General features: G+C 41.9%; 1 protein-coding gene across 4 annotated transcripts in view; it reads left to right on the forward strand.

Annotated features, from left to right (window-relative positions):
* ARFGEF2 (ARF guanine nucleotide exchange factor 2) overlaps positions 1-22,235 on the forward strand; it is a 105,091-nt gene that overhangs the window by 53,415 nt on the left and 29,441 nt on the right. For all 4 annotated transcript variants that reach the window (XM_035298863.3, XM_035298864.3, XM_035298865.3 and 1 more), the window contains 11 exons: positions 528-612; positions 715-886; positions 1,505-1,656; positions 1,741-1,869; positions 3,227-3,385; positions 6,629-6,776; positions 7,912-8,011; positions 9,681-9,721; positions 9,824-9,993; positions 17,004-17,155; positions 21,939-22,111. In XM_035298863.3, the coding sequence (XP_035154754.1) occupies positions 528-612; positions 715-886; positions 1,505-1,656; positions 1,741-1,869; positions 3,227-3,385; positions 6,629-6,776; positions 7,912-8,011; positions 9,681-9,721; positions 9,824-9,993; positions 17,004-17,155; positions 21,939-22,111 (1,481 nt within the window). The remainder of the gene's footprint in view (positions 1-527; positions 613-714; positions 887-1,504; positions 1,657-1,740; positions 1,870-3,226; positions 3,386-6,628; positions 6,777-7,911; positions 8,012-9,680; positions 9,722-9,823; positions 9,994-17,003; positions 17,156-21,938; positions 22,112-22,235) is intronic.

Genomic DNA, 22,235 nt, shown 5'->3' on the forward strand with positions numbered 1-22,235 from the left:
CAAAGAAGCCTAAAATCTGATACAGACCTTTTTTTTTTTTTTTTTTTTTGAGACGGAGTCTTGCTCTGTCTCCAGACTGGAGTGCAGTGGCGCAATCTCGGCTCACTGCAACCTTCACCCCATGGGTTCAAGCAATTCTTCCGCCTCAACCTCCCGAGTAGCCGGGACCACAGACACGTGCCACCATGCCTGGCTAATTTTTTTATATTTTTAGTAGAGATAGGGTTTCACTATGGCCAGGATGGTCTTGATCTCTTAACCTCGTTATCTGCCTGCCTAGGCCTCCCAAAGTGCTGGGATTACAGGCGTGAGCCACCACGCCCGGCCGATACAGATTCTTAATGAGCTTTTTCTACAATTTGGGTTGCTATGTCTTGTTCATTGATAATGAAAGCATGAAAACTCCTGCCTCATTTGGAATCGGGGGAGTAGTTGGCTGCTTTTTTTGTGAAGTGTGTCTCTGTTAGCATTGTACCTTCCAAACCTCATTACCATGAATGTTGATATCTTGAATTTTTTTCCTCCAGGCAAACTCTGTTTGCTAGTGCTGACACTGCTTATGTCCTAGCATATTCAATTATTATGCTAACTACAGACTTGCACAGTCCTCAGGTAAAGTACTTCAATGATTTACATGTTGTAGTAGCTAAAAGTGATTTTACTTGGGCAGTTGGATGTTTTTAAAATGGTTTGTAATTTTTTTTTAAATTTCAGGTAAAAAATAAAATGACAAAAGAGCAGTATATTAAAATGAATCGGGGTATCAATGATAGTAAAGATCTGCCAGAAGAGTATCTCTCAAGCATCTATGAAGAGATAGAAGGCAAGAAAATTGCAATGAAAGAAACAAAAGAGCACACCATTGCAACCAAATCTACAAAGCAGAGTAAGGTCTAATGGCAAATTATTTTTTTAATTATAATTTTGGAGTGTATCAGAATGCATGATTAGATACTGTGGTGATAAATTTAATGTGCATATCTAGATATCTGAATAGGAAATGTGATTGAATTAATTATTGTGATTATGTTGGGTCTTTTATGATGTCACTGTCTTGCTAGGTTTTTGATGAGGATCAAGAAGGAATTTACAAGTAGTAATCTGATAACTAAATTACTCCAGAAAGTGTTCCTTAAAACTTTGCTTTAATTCAGTGGTGATTGTGCCCACCTTGATTAGAATTCTCTTAGTTATGGCGCCTGGGGAGCTGTCAGTTTCTTTGAGAAGCAGCAAAGGTTTGTAGTGTATAGTGCAGGCTCTAGAGCCACACTGCTGTAGATCAAGTCCCAGCTTCTCTACTTAGTAATTGTATGACCCTGGGCAAGTCACTCACCCCCTCTGCCTCATTTTTCCCATCTATAAATGGTAATGATATTTGTAACAGACTCATGGAATGGTTGGGAGGATTTATGAGTTAAACATTGTGCGTCTTTTGAAACAGTACATGGCATGTAGCCAACCCTCTGTGACTGTTAGCCACACCTGTCATGCTCTTACTTTATAGATGTGGCTAGTGAAAAGCAGCGGCGGCTCCTGTACAATTTGGAGATGGAGCAAATGGCTAAAACAGCCAAAGCTCTGATGGAGGCTGTGAGCCATGCTAAAGCCCCATTTACAAGTGCCACTCACCTGGACCACGTCCGGCCAATGTTCAAAGTGAGTATCCAATATGGCTAAGGCTGATTCTGCTTTTTCCACGCTAAAACTCTGGATGTTACCGAAACCTACCTTCCTTAATAGCTGGTGTGGACACCACTGTTGGCAGCCTACAGCATTGGACTCCAGAACTGTGACGACACTGAAGTGGCCTCCTTGTGTTTGGAAGGCATCCGATGTGCAATCCGAATTGCCTGCATCTTTGGAATGCAGGTAGGTATAAGTCAGCAACGCTCCAGAGATACTGGTGGGTTGTATTCTTTTAGATTTGACAAAACTTAGAAATGATCAGAAATTGTCAGTTAAATTAAGAGTCTTAGCAAACTACTTACTCATGCCTACTAAGAAGAAATCCATAGCTTTATGATGACAGTTCATTAGGGGCAAAAATGGAGATATGGATTAAAACTGTCTTTAAGAATAGGTAGGCCAAGCACAGTGGCTCACACCTGTAATCCCAGCACTTTGGGAGGCTGAGGCAGGCAGATCACCTGAGGTCGGGAATTCAAGACCAGCCTGACCAACATGGAGAAATCCCATCCCTACTAAAAATGCAAAATTAGCCAGGCGTGGTGGTGCATGCTTGCAATCCAAGCTACTTGGGAGGCTGAGGCAGGAGACTCGCTTAAACCCAGAAGGCAGAGATAATGGTGAGCCAAGGTCGCACAATTGCACTCCAGCCTGGGCAACAAGAGTGAAACTCCATCTCAAAATTAAAAGAAAAAGGAGGGGGTAGGGTTCAAGCTACTTGACTGGATTTGACAAAACAGACTTCCTGTTCATCTGCCTAACTTGCCTACTTTGGTGTATAAAAATATTATTTTCTAAGATCAGTTTTTATTATAATTTCTCATATTTCCAACTCTTCCCTGGAGAAACAAGTAGTTCAGTGCAATATGAATATGTCTGTAAACCTTCTGAAACTTGAAAAGTTTAAGCATATAAATGAAATATAATTCTGAAACTGTTATGAAATTAGGAGGTTGGCAAAATCCCATGCATCACTTTGTAAGTCAGTAAGAAGTTGCACCCCATTTATTTTTAAAAACTCAATCTTCTGTTCCCATTCATTTTACAGTTAGACATTTTCTTTTATACCAAGACCACAAGCTTTGAAGTTAGACCATCTAGACTTCAAAACCCAGCTCTGCCACTTCTCCAGCCATGTAACATTGGCCCAGCTAATGTCTCTCCAAGACACCAATTCATTTTCTCATTTGTAAACTTGAGAAAACAGACCTCCCTGGCAGAATTATTGGAGATGTCAGAATTTATGTGACAATCTTAGCATTCAGCAGACATAATGGAACATGGGACTGATAAGTTTGTAGTCAATTAGAAAGGAGAGAGCTGCTTCTCAAACATGTGGCAGTACATAGAGAGCCTCTCTGCAAGATGTTTCAAAAGTGAGAGGGCATTAGCATGGAATAACTGTTGTGTTAATGTGCAGAAAGCCAGTCAGTGTGCATACAAAAGGTATTAGAGAAGCCCAGTGTGCCAGCCCTGCAGATGTGAGAGTGGCCACTCTAGGGTTGGAGTCACAGTGTTTTCTCTTGGGCTTCTGTTACAGCTGGAACGAGATGCCTATGTTCAGGCTCTTGCTCGCTTCTCCCTGCTCACAGCCAGCTCCAGCATCACAGAAATGAAGCAGAAAAACATCGACACCATTAAGACACTTATCACAGTGGCTCACACTGATGGTAACTACCTTGGGAATTCTTGGCATGAGGTATGTGTCTCTTTGAATTGCCTTTTCTCAGTTAGGATGACTCCTGGCTTCCTTTTATTCATTGTTGATCTCTTTTGGTCAATTCAATTTTTCTTGAAGTCAAGCCTCACTGTACCACATGTATCTGAAAATCACCCTCTCTGGGGCTGTGAAAGGTGGGAGCGAGTTCAGGTGCACCAGCTCACAGTGAGCACCCTTGCACCCAGCAGCCAATGTCCCCCATGAAGTGTACGTCTATTGTTGCAGCTTTCTTTCCATATTAATGCCACTTTTTTAAAAGTCATTATGTACCTCTTGGGAGGTTGGGAGCTCCTATGATCAATGTATAAATTTAAGACAAAGCCAGGAGCCTGATTAGAAATGGTTGGCAGTCGCAATGAACGTTCAGTAGAGTGCTAGTGAGTTTACATTTTTTTTTAAACAGTATTCTAAGATTCTCACCCAAGGATACAATTACTTAGGTATACAGCAATGTATTTAAAAGGATATTTGTTGCAGTTTTAGTTGTTCTAGGGAAAAGGTTGGGTTAAAAAGAGCTAGATGTCCCAACAATATAAGAGATTGCTATTTTTTTTTAAAGTATGGTACAGCATTCCTTAGGTTATGTGGCCATTTAAAATAATGTTGTGGAAAAGAAAAGATAGGCAGATAGTATGTGCTCTCTGATAGAAGTGCACAATACTACCTAAGAAATGTGCTAGCCCCGACTCAAATCTGAATCAGTTCAAGCCTATATTGCCAGTTTACAGAAGAAACAATGAAAAGAGAAGCCTGTTAGATATAAGGGTACAGCTTGCAAACTCTAGGTGTGACAGATCTGCAGAGCAGAAGACCAGGTTTTTCAGCAAATAAATTGCAAGAAAAATAAGTGGAAGGGAGGAGGGTACCTATGGATTAAAAGAGATTTCAGAAAAAAAGATAAAGATGGTATTAAAGACTATTGTGGGAAAACAGTCACAGTAAAATTACAAGTTGTTATAAGACACTGTGAGGCATTGTCTCTTGTGGGAAAATACACAGAGAATGGAGTTTGAAAGGATAGACCAAAGCATTAACATTCTTGTCTGAGTGATGGAATTAATGGAAACTGTTTCGTTCTCGTTTTTCTTCATTTCTAGTATTTTTCTACCATCTGCATGTATTACTGTTTTGTTTAGAGAGAAAATTGTGGAAGAATAGAGATGAGGCTGTGGAGAATGTAAAGGATGGTTTGACATAGAAAGAAAATTACTGTCATCCTTCTTCTTCAGGTGGACCAAGTGGCTCAGAGTAAAGGCTCTAGAGCCTGGCAACTGGGGCCCAATTTGGAACTCCACCTCTCCTGCCTGGATGGCACAGGCAGGTTACTTTGTCACCAAGTCCCACCTTCTTTATCTCTGCAGCCTTCATAGGGTGGTTATGAGAATGAAAAGGGCTCGGGACTGTATTTGGCAAGGAGTAAGAACTCATTAGTGTTACCGGCTGTCTTCTTTGTGGCACCTGGCTTTGCCCCTCTTCACCAGCCTTTCCTCTCTCTGTCACAACTCTGAGTAACCCACGTTAGAAATAACTTAGTTACAGCTGGGCATAGTGGCTCACATCTGTAATCACACTTTTAGGGGTTGAAGCAGAAGGATTGCTTGAGACGAAGAGTTCCAGACCGGCCTGGGCAACATAACAAGACCCCGTATCTTTAAAAAAAAATTGTTTTTTAAATAGCTAGACATGGTGGTGCATGACTGTAGTCCCAGCTGCTTGGGAGGCTGAGGCAGCAGGATTGTTTGAGCACAGGAGTTCAAGGCTGCAGTGAGCTGCGATTGCACCACTGTGCTCCAGCTGGGGCAACTGAGCAAGACCTTGTCTCTAAAAGGAAAAAAAATTTTGAGTTGTGTGCTTTTTAAAATCATTTTCTGCCTTGTAAGGAGTCATAATACCTAGAGAATCAATGAATACTTGCTTTTTCTTCTAAAACTTTTTTTAGGCTGGGAGGTATGACCAATATGAAGTTCCTGCTGCCTGCCAAGTATATGATAGGATCTAGAAATGTTGAAAATTAATTAGCTACCTCTGTGGTTGTCAGAAGCCCTGAGAAATCAGCTTGGAACTAATAAGCTCTTGGCCTTTCAGTATTGGTGACATACTTCGAATTCCAGCTATCCCCAGCTTCTGCAAAAGAAAGGGCATTACTAGGTTACTACTAATAATTTAATAGTATCATGCTGTGTGAAGAAATCAGGGGATGTTTCTCTTTGGTGGAATTAAGTCCATTTCTCAGTCAAGAGAAAAGCAATGTATAAGTAAAGATACTCTGCAGTGCTCAGTGGTATAGTGGACTCTGGGACTGAATTGCAAGGTCAGCATGAAAAGCAACACTGAGCTTCAGTAAGAAGTTCCCATGAAAATTCCTTAGGGTTTCCCTGGAGGTCTACATGCCATCCCTCAGTAAGTTTCATGTAGCCAGTCTTTCCTCTGATATAAGTTGGGACCAGTTTCGGTTTCTACAGCTAAGCTTCAGGTGGGAGAGGGCCTGTGTGCAGGTCTGCATCCTCAAGCACCAGAGGCATCCCTCAGGACCAGGAGATTCAGTCTTATCTCCCACTGCATGCCTGCTCTAGAACATATTCTTATTCCTTTAGTTAAACCAATTAATGATTGCCAACAGTTTTAAGTGCCAAGAACTTAAGTGTTCAGCAGTGAACAAGACAGAGTAAATGCCATCTTGGCAACCTAAGGTAGGAAACAAACAAATAAATAAATATATGGTATAATACCAAAAAGTGGTAAATACTAAGAAAAAAGAAAGTATGAGCAGGGCCTGGTAATGGGGAGGTATGATCTCAGGATAGTCAAGAAAGATCTCTTTGAGAGGGACACACATGTCTGAGCTGGGAATTGAAGGAGCAAGCCATGGGGTGAAAACATTCCATGCATAAGGAGCAATGAATGCAGAGGCCCAGGGATGGGACAAGAGATGACAAGTTAAAGGAGCACACTGAGGCCAGTGAGGCTGGTGTGTTGTTATCTCAGGGGGAGAGTGGAAAAAGGAGGTGGGGATAACTAAGTGGTATGCCTATTATGTGGCATGGTGGGAGGAATCCCCCCGCCTGAGTCCAGTGCTTTTTCTCTCTTTATTGAGAGCTTACTAAATTTGCATAAACATCTATATGGCATAACTCCATTGAACCAACTTTCCTTAAATTACTAAATTAAGATTACAGTTCCCTTTTTCAGGCTGTAAGGTAGGAACTCATTTCTTCATCTTAGATCTTGAAATGCATCAGCCAGCTGGAGCTCGCCCAGCTGATAGGAACAGGTGTGAAGACCCGCTACCTGTCTGGATCTGGGCGTGAAAGAGAAGGGAGCCTGAAGAGCCACACATTGGCAGGAGAAGAGTTCATGGGCCTTGGCCTAGGTAAGACACCAAGCCCTGCAGCTGACAGTCACAGATTTGCAAGTTAACCAGGATGAAACCCTTCATATCTTATCGGGACTGTTATGTAAACTGTCTCTTCCTTTTGTGCCATCTGACAGTGTATTCATGAATGCAAGTGAACATGCTGCTTCAGCTATCTTAATTGTGATTAAACTGTTTTGTAAAATGTCTGTTTTACCAAAATCAGTAGAGTGCATTACTTTTCTTTCTATACCTATAACTATATTGGGAAGAAAAACCATTTGCTTTAAAATGGCCAGATCTCTAGTGCCTGACATTAGAGTGGTATGTATTTGTGTCTCTAGATTTTAAAGGGTAGATTTGACATTTCTTCCATCTTTTGGGGGTGGGGGGGGCCTTTAATTAAACAGTATTCTTATGCAAGTAGAATTATTTCTCTGGCTATACATTGGACTGAGATACTCTTCCGATTGATGCAAACAAACAAATGTGCCACGTCATATTCTTAGCACTCAGTTTATATATTTCAACTCATTTAATGCTCATAACAATCCAATGAGAATAGGGACTGTTATCTTCCCTATTTTGTGATTGAGAAAACTGAAGCACGGAGTGAAAAGATATGAGCAGTGTCATACTGCCTTCTTGGTAGTATGATTCAAATCCCTAGCCATCCAACTACAGAGCGTAAGCTTCTAGGTCCCATTTAGTGAATGGAATGGTACAGTGTAATGGTTAAAAGTATGGATTCTAGAGAAATGGAAAATTGTAATAGCACCCACTTCTTAGGTACTCGTGAGGATGAGTGGAATGAAATTCTGTGAAGCACACCAAGCATTCAGGTGTGAGCCATTACATGTTCTGGGAGCTCTGGATTAATATCAATTGATTCAAATTTGTTTTCCTAAATACAGGCCTTTAATACCATAAAAATGGTATTGGTTGGTACAAACAAGAAAGCTTATACTAACAATGTATTTAAATGCCAAATGCCAAAGCATAACTTTAATTTTATCATCAGTATGTTTGTTTTTTGAACTTGCAGATTCATTCTTATTTATGTCCCCTGTCTGCATGTTGACATAACAGAATGTTTTGTTCTAAATACTGTACTGTTTTTGAAGTGCTGCTGATTTTGTGCATTGCGTTTCAGGTAATTTGGTAAGTGGAGGAGTGGATAAAAGACAGATGGCCAGCTTTCAAGAATCGGTTGGCGAGACCAGCTCACAGAGTGTAGTTGTAGCTGTGGACAGGTAATGATTTTATTTTTCAGTGAGCCTGAACTACCTAGTGGTTTGGCAGCCTCTCTGTAGTTACTGGACATGAATGATTCCTAATTTAACTGATATAAGTGTCGTTAGCTACAGATTAAGTGTCACATTTATTTGAATTTTGACTTTTAGAAAAGTTATAACTTTAAAATTGTGACAAATTATATCAAAAACAAAAGAGTTTTTTGCTTATGTTGGTGTTTTAAATTACCTTGTTTCCTTAGTAGAAGTTACTTTTTAAAAAAAATCTCAAGGAGAGTATAGGACCGAAAGCCTATGCATGAATAAGAGTTGGCTGAGTTGACAGTTTCCTTTTTTTCCCATTATTTCTTTTTACTTCAAAACTTGACATAAAAATCCAGGAGAGATGTTTCCCATAAAGAAGCTTCGTACTTATTAAGAATCATTCTCCATTTCCTTTTCTTTCCTACCCCATTTCTTAGTCACTGTAACCACTAATCTACAGATTTGCCTGTTCTGGACATTGTTTAATTGTCTATCTTCCCTTTTATTATTTTAATATTCATTATATTCTGTTTATTAACCAAATGGTTTCCTTATGCCAACATCTTTCCTTTTAATTCTATCCTTTTTCGACTCATATATGTTGCCTTTGTTAAGTGCATATAATGTGTCTTTTTTTTCCCCTCTTCCTCCATTATTACTGCTTTATTTGTGTTAAATAGATATTTTCTAGTATATCATTTTACTTCTGATCGTTTCTTTTACTATATCTCTTTTTATGTACCTTATTTTTTTTAAAGACAGTCTTGCTCTGTCACCCAGGCTGGAGTGCAGTGGTGCAATGTCAGCTCATTGCAACTTTCGCCTTCCAGGTTCAAGTGATTCTCCTGCCTCAGCCTCCTATGTAGTGGGACTACAGGCATGTGCCACCATGCCCGACTAATTTTTATATTTTTAGTAGAGACAGGGTTTCATGTTGGCCAGGCTGGTCTTGAACTCATGACCTCAAGTGATCCACCTGCCTTGGCCTCCCAAAGTGCTGGGATTACAGGTGTGAGCCACTGTGCCTGGGCTCCCCCCTCTTTTGATATGTTACTTTGTCTTCTGCTCACTATAGGCTTTTCTGCTTTCAACTCAGTTTACTTTTCTTGACCTGTTCTATGCTTGTAATACCACATCATTTATTTCGGTGGAGGTATCAGACCTAATGTTTCCTCTCTGTCTTGTCTGAGAGTTTGAGAAACTTTAGCTTCCAAATCTAATTAAAAAGAAAAAGCCTGTGTGCCCAGAGGTCATCTGGCTTTTATGCCCAGTGCTAAGACAGAAGCAGAATTGCCCTCAGGCTACCAAATCTAATTTTTTTTATTTTTTTGAGACACAGTCTGGCTATGTTGCCCAGGCTGGAGTGCAGTGGCATGATCTCGGCTAACTGCAACCTCCACCTCCTGAGTTCAAGTGATTCTTCTGCTTCGGCCTCCCAAGTAGCTGAGATTACAGGCGCCCACCACCATACCTGGCTAATTTTTTGTATTTTTAATAGAAATGAGGTCTCACCATGTTGGCCAGGCTGGTTTCGAGCTCCTGACCTCACATGATCCACCCTCCTTGGCTCCCAGAGTGCTAGGATTACAGGTGTGAGCCACCACATCCAGCCTAATGTTTATTTTGTCTGGCATTATTTTCCTAGAATTTTTACTGGGTCTACCAGACTGGATGGAAATGCTATAGGTATGTATTTTACTTACCTGTGACAACTACAAAAGCCTCATGCTGTAACCGTCTAACTGTTCCTAATGAGGCTTTGCGTGTATTGTTGGGTCTGGCCTGTAGTTGACTTTGTCCGCTGGCTATGTGCTGTGTCCATGGATGAACTGGCCTCCCCCCACCATCCTCGCATGTTCAGCTTGCAGAAGATTGTGGAGATATCATACTACAACATGAATCGGATCCGACTGCAGTGGTCCCGAATATGGCATGTGATTGGAGATCACTTCAATAAGGTAACTTCAAATTTAAAAACCATTGCTGTTAAAAAAAAAAAAGTAGGCAACTGAATTCAAAAAAAGAAGTGATAAATAATTTGCCCTGTTTTTTAGATGCCTCTAATTTGTTTTCCCTGTGAAGTCAAAAGACAGCTTGATAGGAGAAATATCATACTTACATATTGGTAGAATGCATGTAGAATGAGTTAAAAATCCTGGTGGTATTAAAAATACTTTAGGCCGGGCGCGGTGGCTCACGCCTGTAATCCCAGCACTTTGGGAGGCCGAGGTGGGTGGATCACGAGGTCAACAGATCGAGACCATGCTGGTCAACATGGTGAAACCCCGTCTCTACTAAAAATACAAAAAAAATTAGCTGGGCATGGTGGCGCGTGCCTGTAATCCCAGCTTACTCAGGCGGCTGAAGAAGGAGAATTGCCTAAACCCAGGAGACGGAGGTTGCGGTGAGCCGAGATCGCGCCATTGCACTCCAGCCTGGGTAACAAGAGCGAAACTCCGTCTCAAAAAAAAAAAATACTTTAATATCCCACGTGCAGAATGTAGGCTAAGACCACAAAGATTATCACAGCCACTGGACAAACAGACTGATGCTTGGAAACATTGTGAAATCCAGAAAGGCCTTTTAAACCTAAATAAGTTCCAGGTAGTTTCACTCTTCATTGTCACTGCTTGTATTCCGGCCGCCATTCTTCTGAAACTTATGTTGAAAAAATTAATGTTTGGGCTGGACGCAGTCGCTCACGCCTGTAATCTCAGCACTTTGGGAGGCCGAGGCAGGTGGATCACCTGAGGTCAGGAGTTTGAGACCAGCCAGGTAAACACAGCAAAACCCCATCTCTACTAAAAATACAAAAAAAATAGCCGGGCATGGTGGTGTGCACCTGTAATCCCTGCTACTAGGAAGGCTGAGGCAGGAGAATCTCTTGAACTTGGGAGGTGGAGGTTGTGGTGAGCTGAGATTACTCTACTGCACTCCAGCATGGGGAGCAGAGCAAGACTGCCTCGAAATAATAATAATAATAATTGCTTTTAAATCAGTAACAAGCCAAAGACACATCTGGGTTCTAAAAGTGACAACTGGACACAGAAAGGGGAGTACTAAACACTGGGGTCTATTGGGGGGAAAAGGGGAGGGCCAGTGGGAGGGGGAGGTGGGGAGGGATAGCCTGGGGAGAAATGCCAAATATGGGTGAAGGGGAGAAGAAAAGAAAGCACACTGCCATGTGTGTACCTACGCAACTGTCTTGCATGCTCTGCTCATGTACCCCAAAACCTATAATCCAATAAAAAATTTTAAAAAAAAAATACTTTTATTGTAATAAAATGTACTATATTGATTTGCCAAAAAAAAAAAAAAAAAAAAGTGACAACTGTTGGGAGTAAACCAGACTGAATTCTTCCTCTTTACCAGAAGTTTTATTATATGCATACAGACATATGCACACATATATTGAATAAATAAAATGTCAAGTATGTTTTATCACAGTGAAGAAACTGGTAACAAAGCAATCAAAAGAAATGTATGTATGTATTAGTGATGTTGTTTGCTTCTTAAGGGAAACATAACTTAGTAACAGCTTCTTACCAAAACAATTTCATGATCTCAAGAAAATTTTCTTAAGCCTGGAGATGAAGAGTTATAATACTAATGCTTAAAAATAGCATTAATTTAAAAAAATACAGAAATTTTGTACATTGAATAGAGGAAAATCTTAAAAAGTAGTCTGCCATTAGGGTATAGAATAACCAGTGGGGTGCTGGTAAATGATTTGTAGCATCTGCCAGTTTCTATGAGCCAATTTAAAGCTAGCAGTATGATATAACTAGGGAAGAGATGGGCACCCCATCACCTCTTGTAATGCTAATCTACTCCACCACTCTGCTGAAATGAAGCATTGTCAAATGTAGCCTTGCTTCTAACTTGGTGCATCAGCTAATGAAAGTTCCTTGTTTTTCTATCAGCTCAAATTAAGGCACCTCACAGCACACCGTCTGTTTTACAAAATATCCGACTGCTTCATGCTGGGCACTGGACAGATGAGGCTCCTGCCTGTCTGTCCTTTCCCATCAGTTCCATTTTATGATAAAATTTTATCACTCCCATTTTATGATAAAATAACCGCTGGGAAAGGATCAAGCATGTCGTATATCAGGGTTATTGAGAAAATGTGGTCAGGAATGGTCCCTCATTGGAAAAGGCCTTGACCCAGAGGAACTGTTTGTTGAGTGGGTGGTATCATTTTAAAGAATCAACTAACTCAGCACTATCTTTCCCACTGTTCTGAGTAAACAAATTCCTAATTGGATGATTTGAAATAATTGATGTGAATTTGTTTGAGAAAGAAAATGTGAATCATTGCCATTACTGTACCTTGTATTCTTGTCCAAGCATGTGACAGCTAAGCCAGAACAAACACTGCTCATTTATTCCACAAGATCATTTGGCTGGCAGCTGTTGGAATCCTTTGTTCTTTCAGAATTGACTAGCCAAAAGTGTTTTGGTAAATGTTTCCCAGAAAGTCTCCCATTTTGTGTTCATTGGGACTTCTGTTTTTGGAGGGGAGCATCAGTTTGCTCAAGTTACTTTTCCCACCTGTGATTCTGTCGTTGAGACTGTGTGCCAGTTCTCAGTATCTACGGACCACTTACAGGCAAGCTTGGGACATAGGGTGGCAGGTAGAAACCAGACATTTCATTGTCATCAACTTCATTACAAATGTCTGTTTCATTTAATCAGTGCTGTTAAGCACCAGGTCATGGAAAACTCAGTTGCTCGTTCTGGAGCTCGTTTTTTGTTTTTTTTTTTTTTGAGACAGAGTTTCATACTGTCGCCCATGCTGGACAGCAGTGGCTCAATCTTGGCTTATTGCAACCTCTGCCTTCCGAGTTCAAGCAATTCTCCTGGGACTACACGCATGCAGCACCACACCCAGCTAATTTTTGTATTTTTAGTAGAGACAGGGTTTCACCATGTTGGCTATCCTGGTCTCAAACTCCTGACCTCAAATGATCTGCTCCCCTCAGCCTCCCAAAGTGTTGGGATTATAGGTGTGAGCCACTGCACTCAGCCCTTACTCTGGAACTCTTAACTTTTTCCACCACCTTGGAAAGATGTTCTTCCCCTTGTGAACTGGGGCACTTAAGAATCTTGCAGATTTGAAGAAATATAGATGGCTCATTAGAGCTGTAACTTAGCCCTCAGGGTGCTGTCAGGGTTGTTTGCACAGTTACATGATTCTCTTGAACTAGGGGCATAAGCACTGTGTCCTGGGTAAGCAAAGCTGTACACTGAACATGGTGTGTATACCTGGAACATCTGTTTTACCTGGATTTTTAGAAGGGGAATATTCTTTTTATTAGTTTATCTTGAACCTGAGAAGTAGAGGTTGCAGTGAGTCAAGATCATGCCGTTGCACTCCAGCCTGGGCAGCAAGAGTAAAACTGTGGGCCGGGCGCAGCTCACACCTGTAATCCCAGCACTTTGGGAGGCCAAGGTGGATGGATCACCTGAGGTCAGGAGTTCAAGACCAGCCTGGCCATCATGGTGAAACCCCATCTTTAAAAAAAAAAAAAGATAAAAAAAAGGAAGAGTAAAACTGTGTCTCAAAAATAAAATACATATAAAATTTACCATCCTAACCATTTTAACCATACAGTTCAGTAGTGTTAGGTATACTCACATTGTTGTGCAACAGATCTCTAAGACCCTTTTTATCTTGCAAAACTGAAACTGCATACCCATTAAACAGTAACTCCCACTTTCACCCTACCAACCACAGGCAACCACTGTTCTGCTCTGTGTCCCTAGGAACTTGACTGCTCTAAGTACCTCATATAAGTAGAATCATGTTGTGTTTGTCTTTTTGTGACTCCCTTATTTCATTCAGCATAGTAATGTCATCAGGGTTCATCCATGTTGTTGCACGTATCAGAATTTTCATCCTTTTCAAGGCTGACTTTATTTTCTTTTTATTTTTTATTTTAATTTTTTTGAGACAGTTTCACTCTTATTGCCCAGGCTGGAGTGAAGTAGCACAGTTTTGGCTCACTACAAACTTCACCTCCCAAGCACAAGCAATTCTTCTGCCTCAGCCTTCCAAGTAGCTGGGATTACAGGTGCCCACCACCATACCCAGCTAAATTTTTTTATTTTTAGTAGAGATATGGTTTCACCATGTTGGCCAGGCTGGTCTTGACCTCAAGTCATCTGCCCACCTCAGCCTCCCAAAATACTGGGATTACAGGTGTGAGTTACCATGCCTGACCCAATTTTTTTTTTTTAATTTTTTATTTTGAGACAGATCTCACTCTGTCACCCAGGCTGGAGTGCAGTGGCGCCATCTTGGCTCATTGCAACCTCCACTTCCCAGGTTCAAGCAATTCTTCTTCAGCCTCCCGTGCCACCACACCCAGCTAATTTTTATATTTTTAGTAGAGACAGGGTTTCACCATATTGGCCCAGTTGGTCTTGAACTCCTGGCCTCAGGTGATCCTCCTGCCTCAGCCTCTCAAACTGCTGGGATTACAGCTGTGAGCCACCACACCTGGGCCCAATTTTTCATTATTACAAATGATATTGCTGCATTATAATTGTTAAAAATAAAACATCAGGTCAGACCACATGTCAATGAATGTCTCACTTGGAGCAGGCCTCTACAAGATGCCCCCAGATCCACTGGCAGGGGGTGCTGATGGAAAACATTCTCTCTCTCTGTTTTTAGAGATTCTTCTTAAGAGAAAAGTCTGAAAAGCACCAGCCAAATATTTACCCATAACTCTAGTTCCTAAAAGTAGGCAAACCAGAGACAAGTACGACTTTTAAGTAAATTGAAAAGCCTAAATAATTTTACAGAATTTGATGATATTTATTTCATAGTCATTTGCTTTAGATGACAGACATTGGGAAAGTGTGAAAAGGTTTTCCATAGACTGTGACATCTTTTGACCCTTCATATATATACATATCTATGTATACACATATATAGATATATATACCTATATATATATATTTGGAGGAAATTAAATAGCACCTTGGGATATGTTGTTTAATGGGTATAGAGTTTTATTTTTTCAAGATGAAAGAATTCTTGGCCGGGCATGATGGCTCATGCCTGTGATCCTACCACTTTGGGAGGCTGAGATGGGCTGATTGCTTCAGGTCAGGAGTTCAAGACCAGCCTGGCCAACATGGTGAAACCCTGTCTCTTCTTAAAAAAAAAATTAGCTGGACAGGGTGGCAGGTGCCTGTAATCTCAGCTACTCAGGAGTCTGAGGCAGGAGAATTGCTTAAACCCAGGATGCAGAGGTTGCAGTGAGCCGATGTGGGGCCACTGCACTCTAGCCTGGGCAACAGAGTAAGACTTTATGTTAAAAAAATAAAAAAAGAAAGAAAGAAAAGAGGACTGGGCACAGTGGCTCACACCTCTAATCCCAGCACCTTGGGAGGCCGAGGCAGGTGGATCACAAAGTTAGGAGTTGAAGGCAAGCCTGGCCAAGATGGTGAAACCCTATCTCTACTAAAAATACAAAACTTAGCTGGGCATGGTGGCAGTCCCCTGTAATTTCAGCTACTCAGGAGGCTGAGGCAGAGAATTGCTTGAACCCCAGAGGCAGGGGTTGCAGTGAGCCAAGATCATGCTATGGCACTCCAACCTGGTTGACAGAGCAAGACTCTGCCTCAAAAAAAAAAAAAAAAGAGTTCTGATTGGTTTCACAATTGTATTAATGTATACTACTGAACTGTTCACTTAGAATGGTTAAGATGGTAGATTTTGTGTAATGTGTATTTTACAATTAGAAAAATTGAATACAGTTGCACGTTTAATAGCAAAAAAAAAAAAAAGAGCTGGGCGCAGTGGCTCACACCTGTAATCCCAGCACTTTGGGAGGCCGAGGCGGGTGGATCACAAGGTCAAGAGATCAAGACCATCCTGGTCAACATGGTGAAACCCCGTCTCTACTAAAAATACAAAAAATTAGCTGGGCATGGTGGCACGTGCCTGTAATCCCAGCCACTCAGGAGGCTGAGGCAGGAGAATTGCCTGAACCCAGGAGGTGGAGGTTGCGGTGAGCCGAGATCTCACCATTGCACTCCAGCCTGGGTAACAGGAGTGAAACTTTGTCTCAAAAAAAAAAAAAAAAGAAGAAGGCCGGGTGCTGTGGCTCAAGCCTGTAATCCCAGCACTTTGGGAGGCCAAGGCAGGTGGATCACGAGGTCAAGAGATAGAGACCATCCTGGTCAACATGGTGAAACCCCGTCTCTACTAAAAATACAAAAAAAAATTAGCTGGGCATGGTGGCAGACACCTGTAATCCCAGCTACTCAGGAGGCTGAGGCGGGAGAATTGCTTGAACCCCAGGAGGCAGAGGTTGTGGTGAGCCAAGATCTCACCATTGCATTCCAGCCTGGGTAACAAGAGGGAAACTCCATCTCAAAAAAAAAAAAAAAAAAGAAAAAGAAAAAATAGGCTGGGCTTAGTGGCTCACACCTGTAATCCTAGCACTTTGGGAGGCCGAGGTGAGTGGATCACCCGAGATTAGGAGTTCAAGACTGGTTGGCCAACATGGTGAAACCCTATCTCTACTAAAAATACAAAAATCAGCTGGGCATGGTGGCAGACACCTGTAATCCCAGCTACTTGGGAGGTTGAGGCAGGAGAATTGCTTGAACCTGGGAGGCGGAGGTTGCAGTGAGCAGAGATCATTCCACTACACTTTAACCCGGGCGACAGAGCCAGACTCCGTCTTGGAAATAATAATAATAGTAATAAAATGAAATTTAAAGAAAAAAAAGCACATTTTAAATGCATATTTAATTAACTATGCAATACTGACTGTCCAATAAAATTGGACAGATCATAGCCAAGAAATAGCATTTTCTTTTCTTCTTAGGTGGGTTTTCCCAGAAAGTTTGTTTTGAAGGTAGGCTGTCCATCTTCGCTGCTAAGAGCCCTACTTCTGTCATTGTTACACTGTACCTGATTCACATCAGTTCCTCTTCTGCTCAGGTTGGCTGCAATCCTAATGAAGATGTGGCTATCTTTGCTGTTGACTCATTAAGGCAGCTCTCCATGAAGTTTCTTGAGAAGGGTGAATTAGCCAACTTCCGTTTCCAGAAAGATTTTCTGAGACCCTTTGAGCATATTATGAAGAAAAACAGGTATGTGTTTTGCTCTGGAAGACCCTTGGTCAAATTTCCTTTTGGAGCTCCCACAAGCCCTCCTAACACTAACCACATGATTTTTTTTTTCCTTCCTTGTCAGGGGAAACAAATAGAATGAATAGACTGTGATTCACGTTGATTTTTCTGAAATAAATCTCACTAAGATCTATGTGTAACCTTTCCTAGGAGGACAGATGTCATCCTGCAACTTGTAGAAATGTGTCATGAACCTCTATTGGGGCTGGTGCTGGGGGAGATTAGAGAAAGAGCCACTGCAGATGCCTCCTCAAACCAGGATAAGAATTATTTGACCTAGCATTTTTCCCCCAGGGAGATATAAAAGAAGTCAGGACACTGGGCCCATACTGTTCATTCACTCACTCAGCCTATACTTATTGAGGCCTGCCATCTGCTAGGCACTATAAAGAAAGCATTTTAAAATCCCTGTTTTTGGCTGGGTGAGTGGCTCACGCCTGTAATCCCAGCACTTTGGGAGTCCAAGGCGGGTGGATCACCTGAGCAGGAGTTTGAGACCAGCCTAGCCAACATGGTGAAAACCCAACTCTACTAAAAATAAAAAATTAGCCAGTCATGGTGGTGGGCACCTGTAATCCCAGCTACTTGGGAGGCTAAGGTAGGAGAATCACTTGATCATAAATATCAGTGGTGGTAATGTGCTCTGAAGGACATTATGTCAAGGTGAGGGGATAGCGATGGAAGCATTCTTCTATCCAGAGCAGCCAGCTAACATGTGTTTGCTAAGAGGACCCTTAGGAAAAGACCTGAGGGAAGTCAGGAATAAGCCAAGAGTAGCCATATACTGCCTTGGCATGAGAATTAGGAACAAGGGGAAGAGCAAAAGCAAAAGGCCTGTAGCAGGTAGTGCTTGGCATAGGTAAGGAGGCCAATGTGGCTGAAATGGAGGAAACAAGGCAGGTAGTAGAAGGTGAAGTCCCTCCCAGTGGTGGCAGGGCACCTAGATCACATAGGAGGTATTGGCTATTGTCAGCACTTTGGCTTGCGCTCGTGAAAGATGGAAGCCGTTGGAGGATTTTAAGCAGAGAAGTGAAATGAGTAAAATAGTGTAACATACTTTAAAGGATAACCCTGGCCGGGCGTGGTGGCTCACGCCTATAATCCCAGCACTTTGGGAGGCCGAGGCGGGTAGATCACAAGGTCAAGAGATCGAGACCATGGTCAACATGGTAAAGCCCCGTCTCTACTAAAAATACAAAAAAATTAGCTGGGCATGGTGGTGCGTGCCTGTAGTCCCAGCTACTCGGGAAGCTGAGGCAGGAGAATTGCTTGAACCCAGGAAGCGGAGGTTGCGGTGAGCCGAGATCATGCCATTGCACTCCAGCCTAGGTAACGAGCAAAACTCCGTCTCAAAAAAAAAGGGATAACCCTGCATTTTTCCATGGAACATGAGGAGCAATAGGATGAGGTAGGAGGTCGTTGTAGTTGTCCAGATTTGGACCAAGTGGGAGCAGTGGCAGTGATGGATTAGATTCTGTGCACATTTGGAAAGGGAATCCTACACCATGTGTGATGAATTGGCTATGGAGCATAAAGGAAGAAATGTCAGGGATGACTGTTGGACCTAATTCCTCATAGCTGCACGCACTCCCCTAAAAAGCGTACTCCAGATCAGCCTGGATCTTTTTTTTTTTTTAAGACGGAGTTTTGCTCTTGTTGCTCAGGCTGGAGTTCAGTAGTGCAGTCTCGGCTCACTGCAACCTCTGCCTCTTGGGTTCAAGCAGTTTTCCTGCCTCAGCCTCCCAAGTACCTAGGATTACAGGCACGCACCACCATACCTGGCTAATTTTGTATTTTTAGTAGAGATGGGGTTTCACCATGTTGACCAGGCTGGTCTCAAACTTCTGACCTTAAGTGATCCGTCTGCCTCTGCCTCCCAAAATGCTGGGATTACAAACATGAGCTGCTGCATCTGTCCTTTCTTTCTCTTTTTTTTTTTTTTTTTAAGAAAATGAAAGCTCCCAAGCTGGAAGCCAGAGCAGCAGGCTGTTACAGTAGTAAATGAAAGGACACCAGAACAGTTTCCTTGACGTGCCTCTCTTTCTCCTGGCATCTGCATTGTCTGTTTTATTGCTCATTTCAAGAGAACCAAAATTAAGCCCAGAGTCTAGCAGAACCCTTGATTTTAGCAAATGCACAAAAGTATTTTCCCACCTTTGGGAACATCGTTGAGAGTACCTGAGGAGACTAAGGTCTCACATGGACAAGCCATGTGCTCGAGTCTGATTGCATGGAAGCCCTTATCTTCTAACTCCAGACCTTCCCTGCCTATCCCCCTATTCCCATTTGAAAGGGGCATTTGAAAAGGGGCAGAGTGAGTTTAGAATCACATGTTGCCAGCCAGTCTTAGATACTGTCAGTGGAACTGTAACTTACTGTAACATTTCCAAAAACATTTTGGTAATATGTGTTAAGAATCCTGATATTTTGGCCGGGCATGGTGGCTCACGCCTGTAATCCCAGCACTTTGGGAGGCCGAGGCGGGTGGATCATGAGGTCAAGAGATCAAGACCATCCTGGTCAACATGGTGAAACCCCGTCTCTACTAAAAATACAAAAATTAGCTGGGCATGGTGGCTCGCGCCTGTAGTCCCAGCTACTCGGGAGGCTGAGGCAGGAGAATTGCCTGAACCCAGGAGGCGGAGGTTGCGGTGAGCCAGGATCGCGCCATTGCACTCCAGCCTGGGTAACAAGAGCAAAAACTCTGTCTCAAAAAAAAAAAAAAAAATCCTGATATTTTTGTGCCCCTTTAACTCAGTAACTCCATACTTCTGTAATTATCCAAAGCAGTTAATGTGAAATATAATAAAGCATTATAAGTCACAGAAAATAGTTTTCTAGAAAAAACAGAAACTGTCTAAATAAACAAATGTTAAAATAAATGTTAGTACAGGCACAACATGGGATATTGTTTAGCTGTTAAAAATGTTCACAATGTTTGGCTGGGTGTGGTGGCTCATGCCTGTACTCCCAGCTACTCAGGAGGCTGAGGCAGGATAATTGCTTGAACCCAGGAGGCAGAGGTTGCAGTGAGCCTAGATCATGCTACTGCACTCCAGCCTGGATGACAAGAGAAACTCCATCTCAAAAAAAAAAAAAGAAGGTTCACAATGTTTATAATGTGGGAAATGACTAATAGTTTCAAGAAAAGGACTAGTTGTAGAATTGGACAGACAATATAATAGAGATAGTGAAATGTATCTCTCCATTTGAAGTACCATGTATCATGTAAACGATCTTTTTTTTTTTTTTTGAGATGTAGTCATACCCTGTTGCCCAGGCTGGAGTGCAGTGGTGTGATCTTGGCTTACTACAATCTCTGCCTCCCCAGTTCAAGCAGTTTTCCTCCCTCACCCTCCCAAGTAGCTGGAATTACATGCATGCACCACCATGCCCAGCTAATTTTTGTATTTTTAGTAGAGATGGTGTTTCACCATGTTGGCCAGGCTGGCCTTGAACTCCTGACCTCAGGTGATCCATCTACTTCGGCCTCCCAAAGTGCTGGGATTACAGGCGTGAACTCACTGGGCCCAGGTGAATTTTTTTTAATCATACTTTTTCTGCATTTCCTAAAACTTTTACTGTCATCCTATCTTACTTTAACAATCAGGCAAAAAACATTTTAACAAATATAGTTTTGTCAAAAAGTTGCTTTATTCTCCATGGGGAGACAACCATGAATTCATTTTTATCATATATTGAAGTTACTTCCACTGTGTGGCCAGTCCTTTGTTATCTTCATGTGGCATGTTTATTTTATGGACTTTCAGCTAATTTTTAACTGTTTTGACTTTCTCCTTGCCTTCTCTAAATGGCCTTTCCTATTATTAGTTAGTGTGGGCCTAGAAGACAAACATGAAATGTTATTCTAAGCCAGATAAAATTTGAAAGTCATGAGCCTGGAGTCAGAGGTTGCAATGAGTCAAGATTGCTCTACTGCACTGCAGCCTGGGCAGCAGAGCAAGACCTTGTCTGAAGAAAAAAAAAAAATTGAAAGTCAAACCTGCAATCCAAAGGCCACTGTACTGACTTTTAAAGCTAGTACTGTTGAAGCAATAGGCTTATATAGCTTTTCTTCTTGCTATTTGTGAGATAATAGGGTTCCTTCATAATAGTATGTCTTAATAGGTTGTGAGTTGCAGCTGTTCCAGAAAATCAGCCATTTTCTCAAGTTTTGCTTTATAATAATTTGGGTAAACATTGTACCTTAAATTATATATGTATACTCCGATCCACATATGTGTGTTTATCATATAGGTATATGTGATAAACAAAAATCTAAGAAGATATATACAAAATTTAGTAATGGTTATCTCTAGGTGGCAGAATTATATTATTAGAAACGTTTCTGGCCAGAAAAACTGACCAACAATGAGTTAACACTGTAAGGCTGTTTATTGTTTCATAACAGGAAAGAAGTCAGAGGCAAGCATTCCGACTTTGGTTACATTACCCAGATAGGGACTATTTGAGACCCAGACTTTTTCTTTTCGTTCTTCCATTCAGAGGGTCGGCTTTTCAACCTTGAGTCTGTTGTTTTGTGATTGCAGCCTGGTGGTTGTAGCTCTATGCAGCATGCTAGGTTTGGAATGGAAGTGAGAGGAAGTGGGGCAGAGCCCAAATGTAGATTGCTGTGTGCTATAATAAATGTTTGTTTAAAGCTCATCCTAAGAGAAGAGCTTTGTTCATTTCTCTTCCCATTCTCTAAAGTACAGATAATATGGCTGTCTGGTTCCTTCCTCAGGTCTCCCACCATCCGGGACATGGTGATCCGCTGCATTGCCCAGATGGTGAACTCCCAGGCGGCCAACATCCGCTCAGGCTGGAAGAACATCTTTGCAGTGTTCCACCAGGCAGCCTCTGATCATGATGGGAACATTGTGGAGCTGGCCTTCCAGACCTCTTGCCACATTGTCAGTAAGTGGCTGTGTTCCCTCCCTACTAATGTCCCACTTGCAAGTCTAGAAGGGTGTCACTTACTTGCTATTTTACTACCTACAGAGGCCTCCCTACCTTGGCTCTACTGTGATACAGTAATGTG

Source organism: Callithrix jacchus, chromosome 5, assembly GCF_049354715.1.
Source record: "Callithrix jacchus isolate 240 chromosome 5, calJac240_pri, whole genome shotgun sequence".
Classification (NCBI taxonomy): Eukaryota; Metazoa; Chordata; class Mammalia; order Primates; family Cebidae; genus Callithrix; species Callithrix jacchus.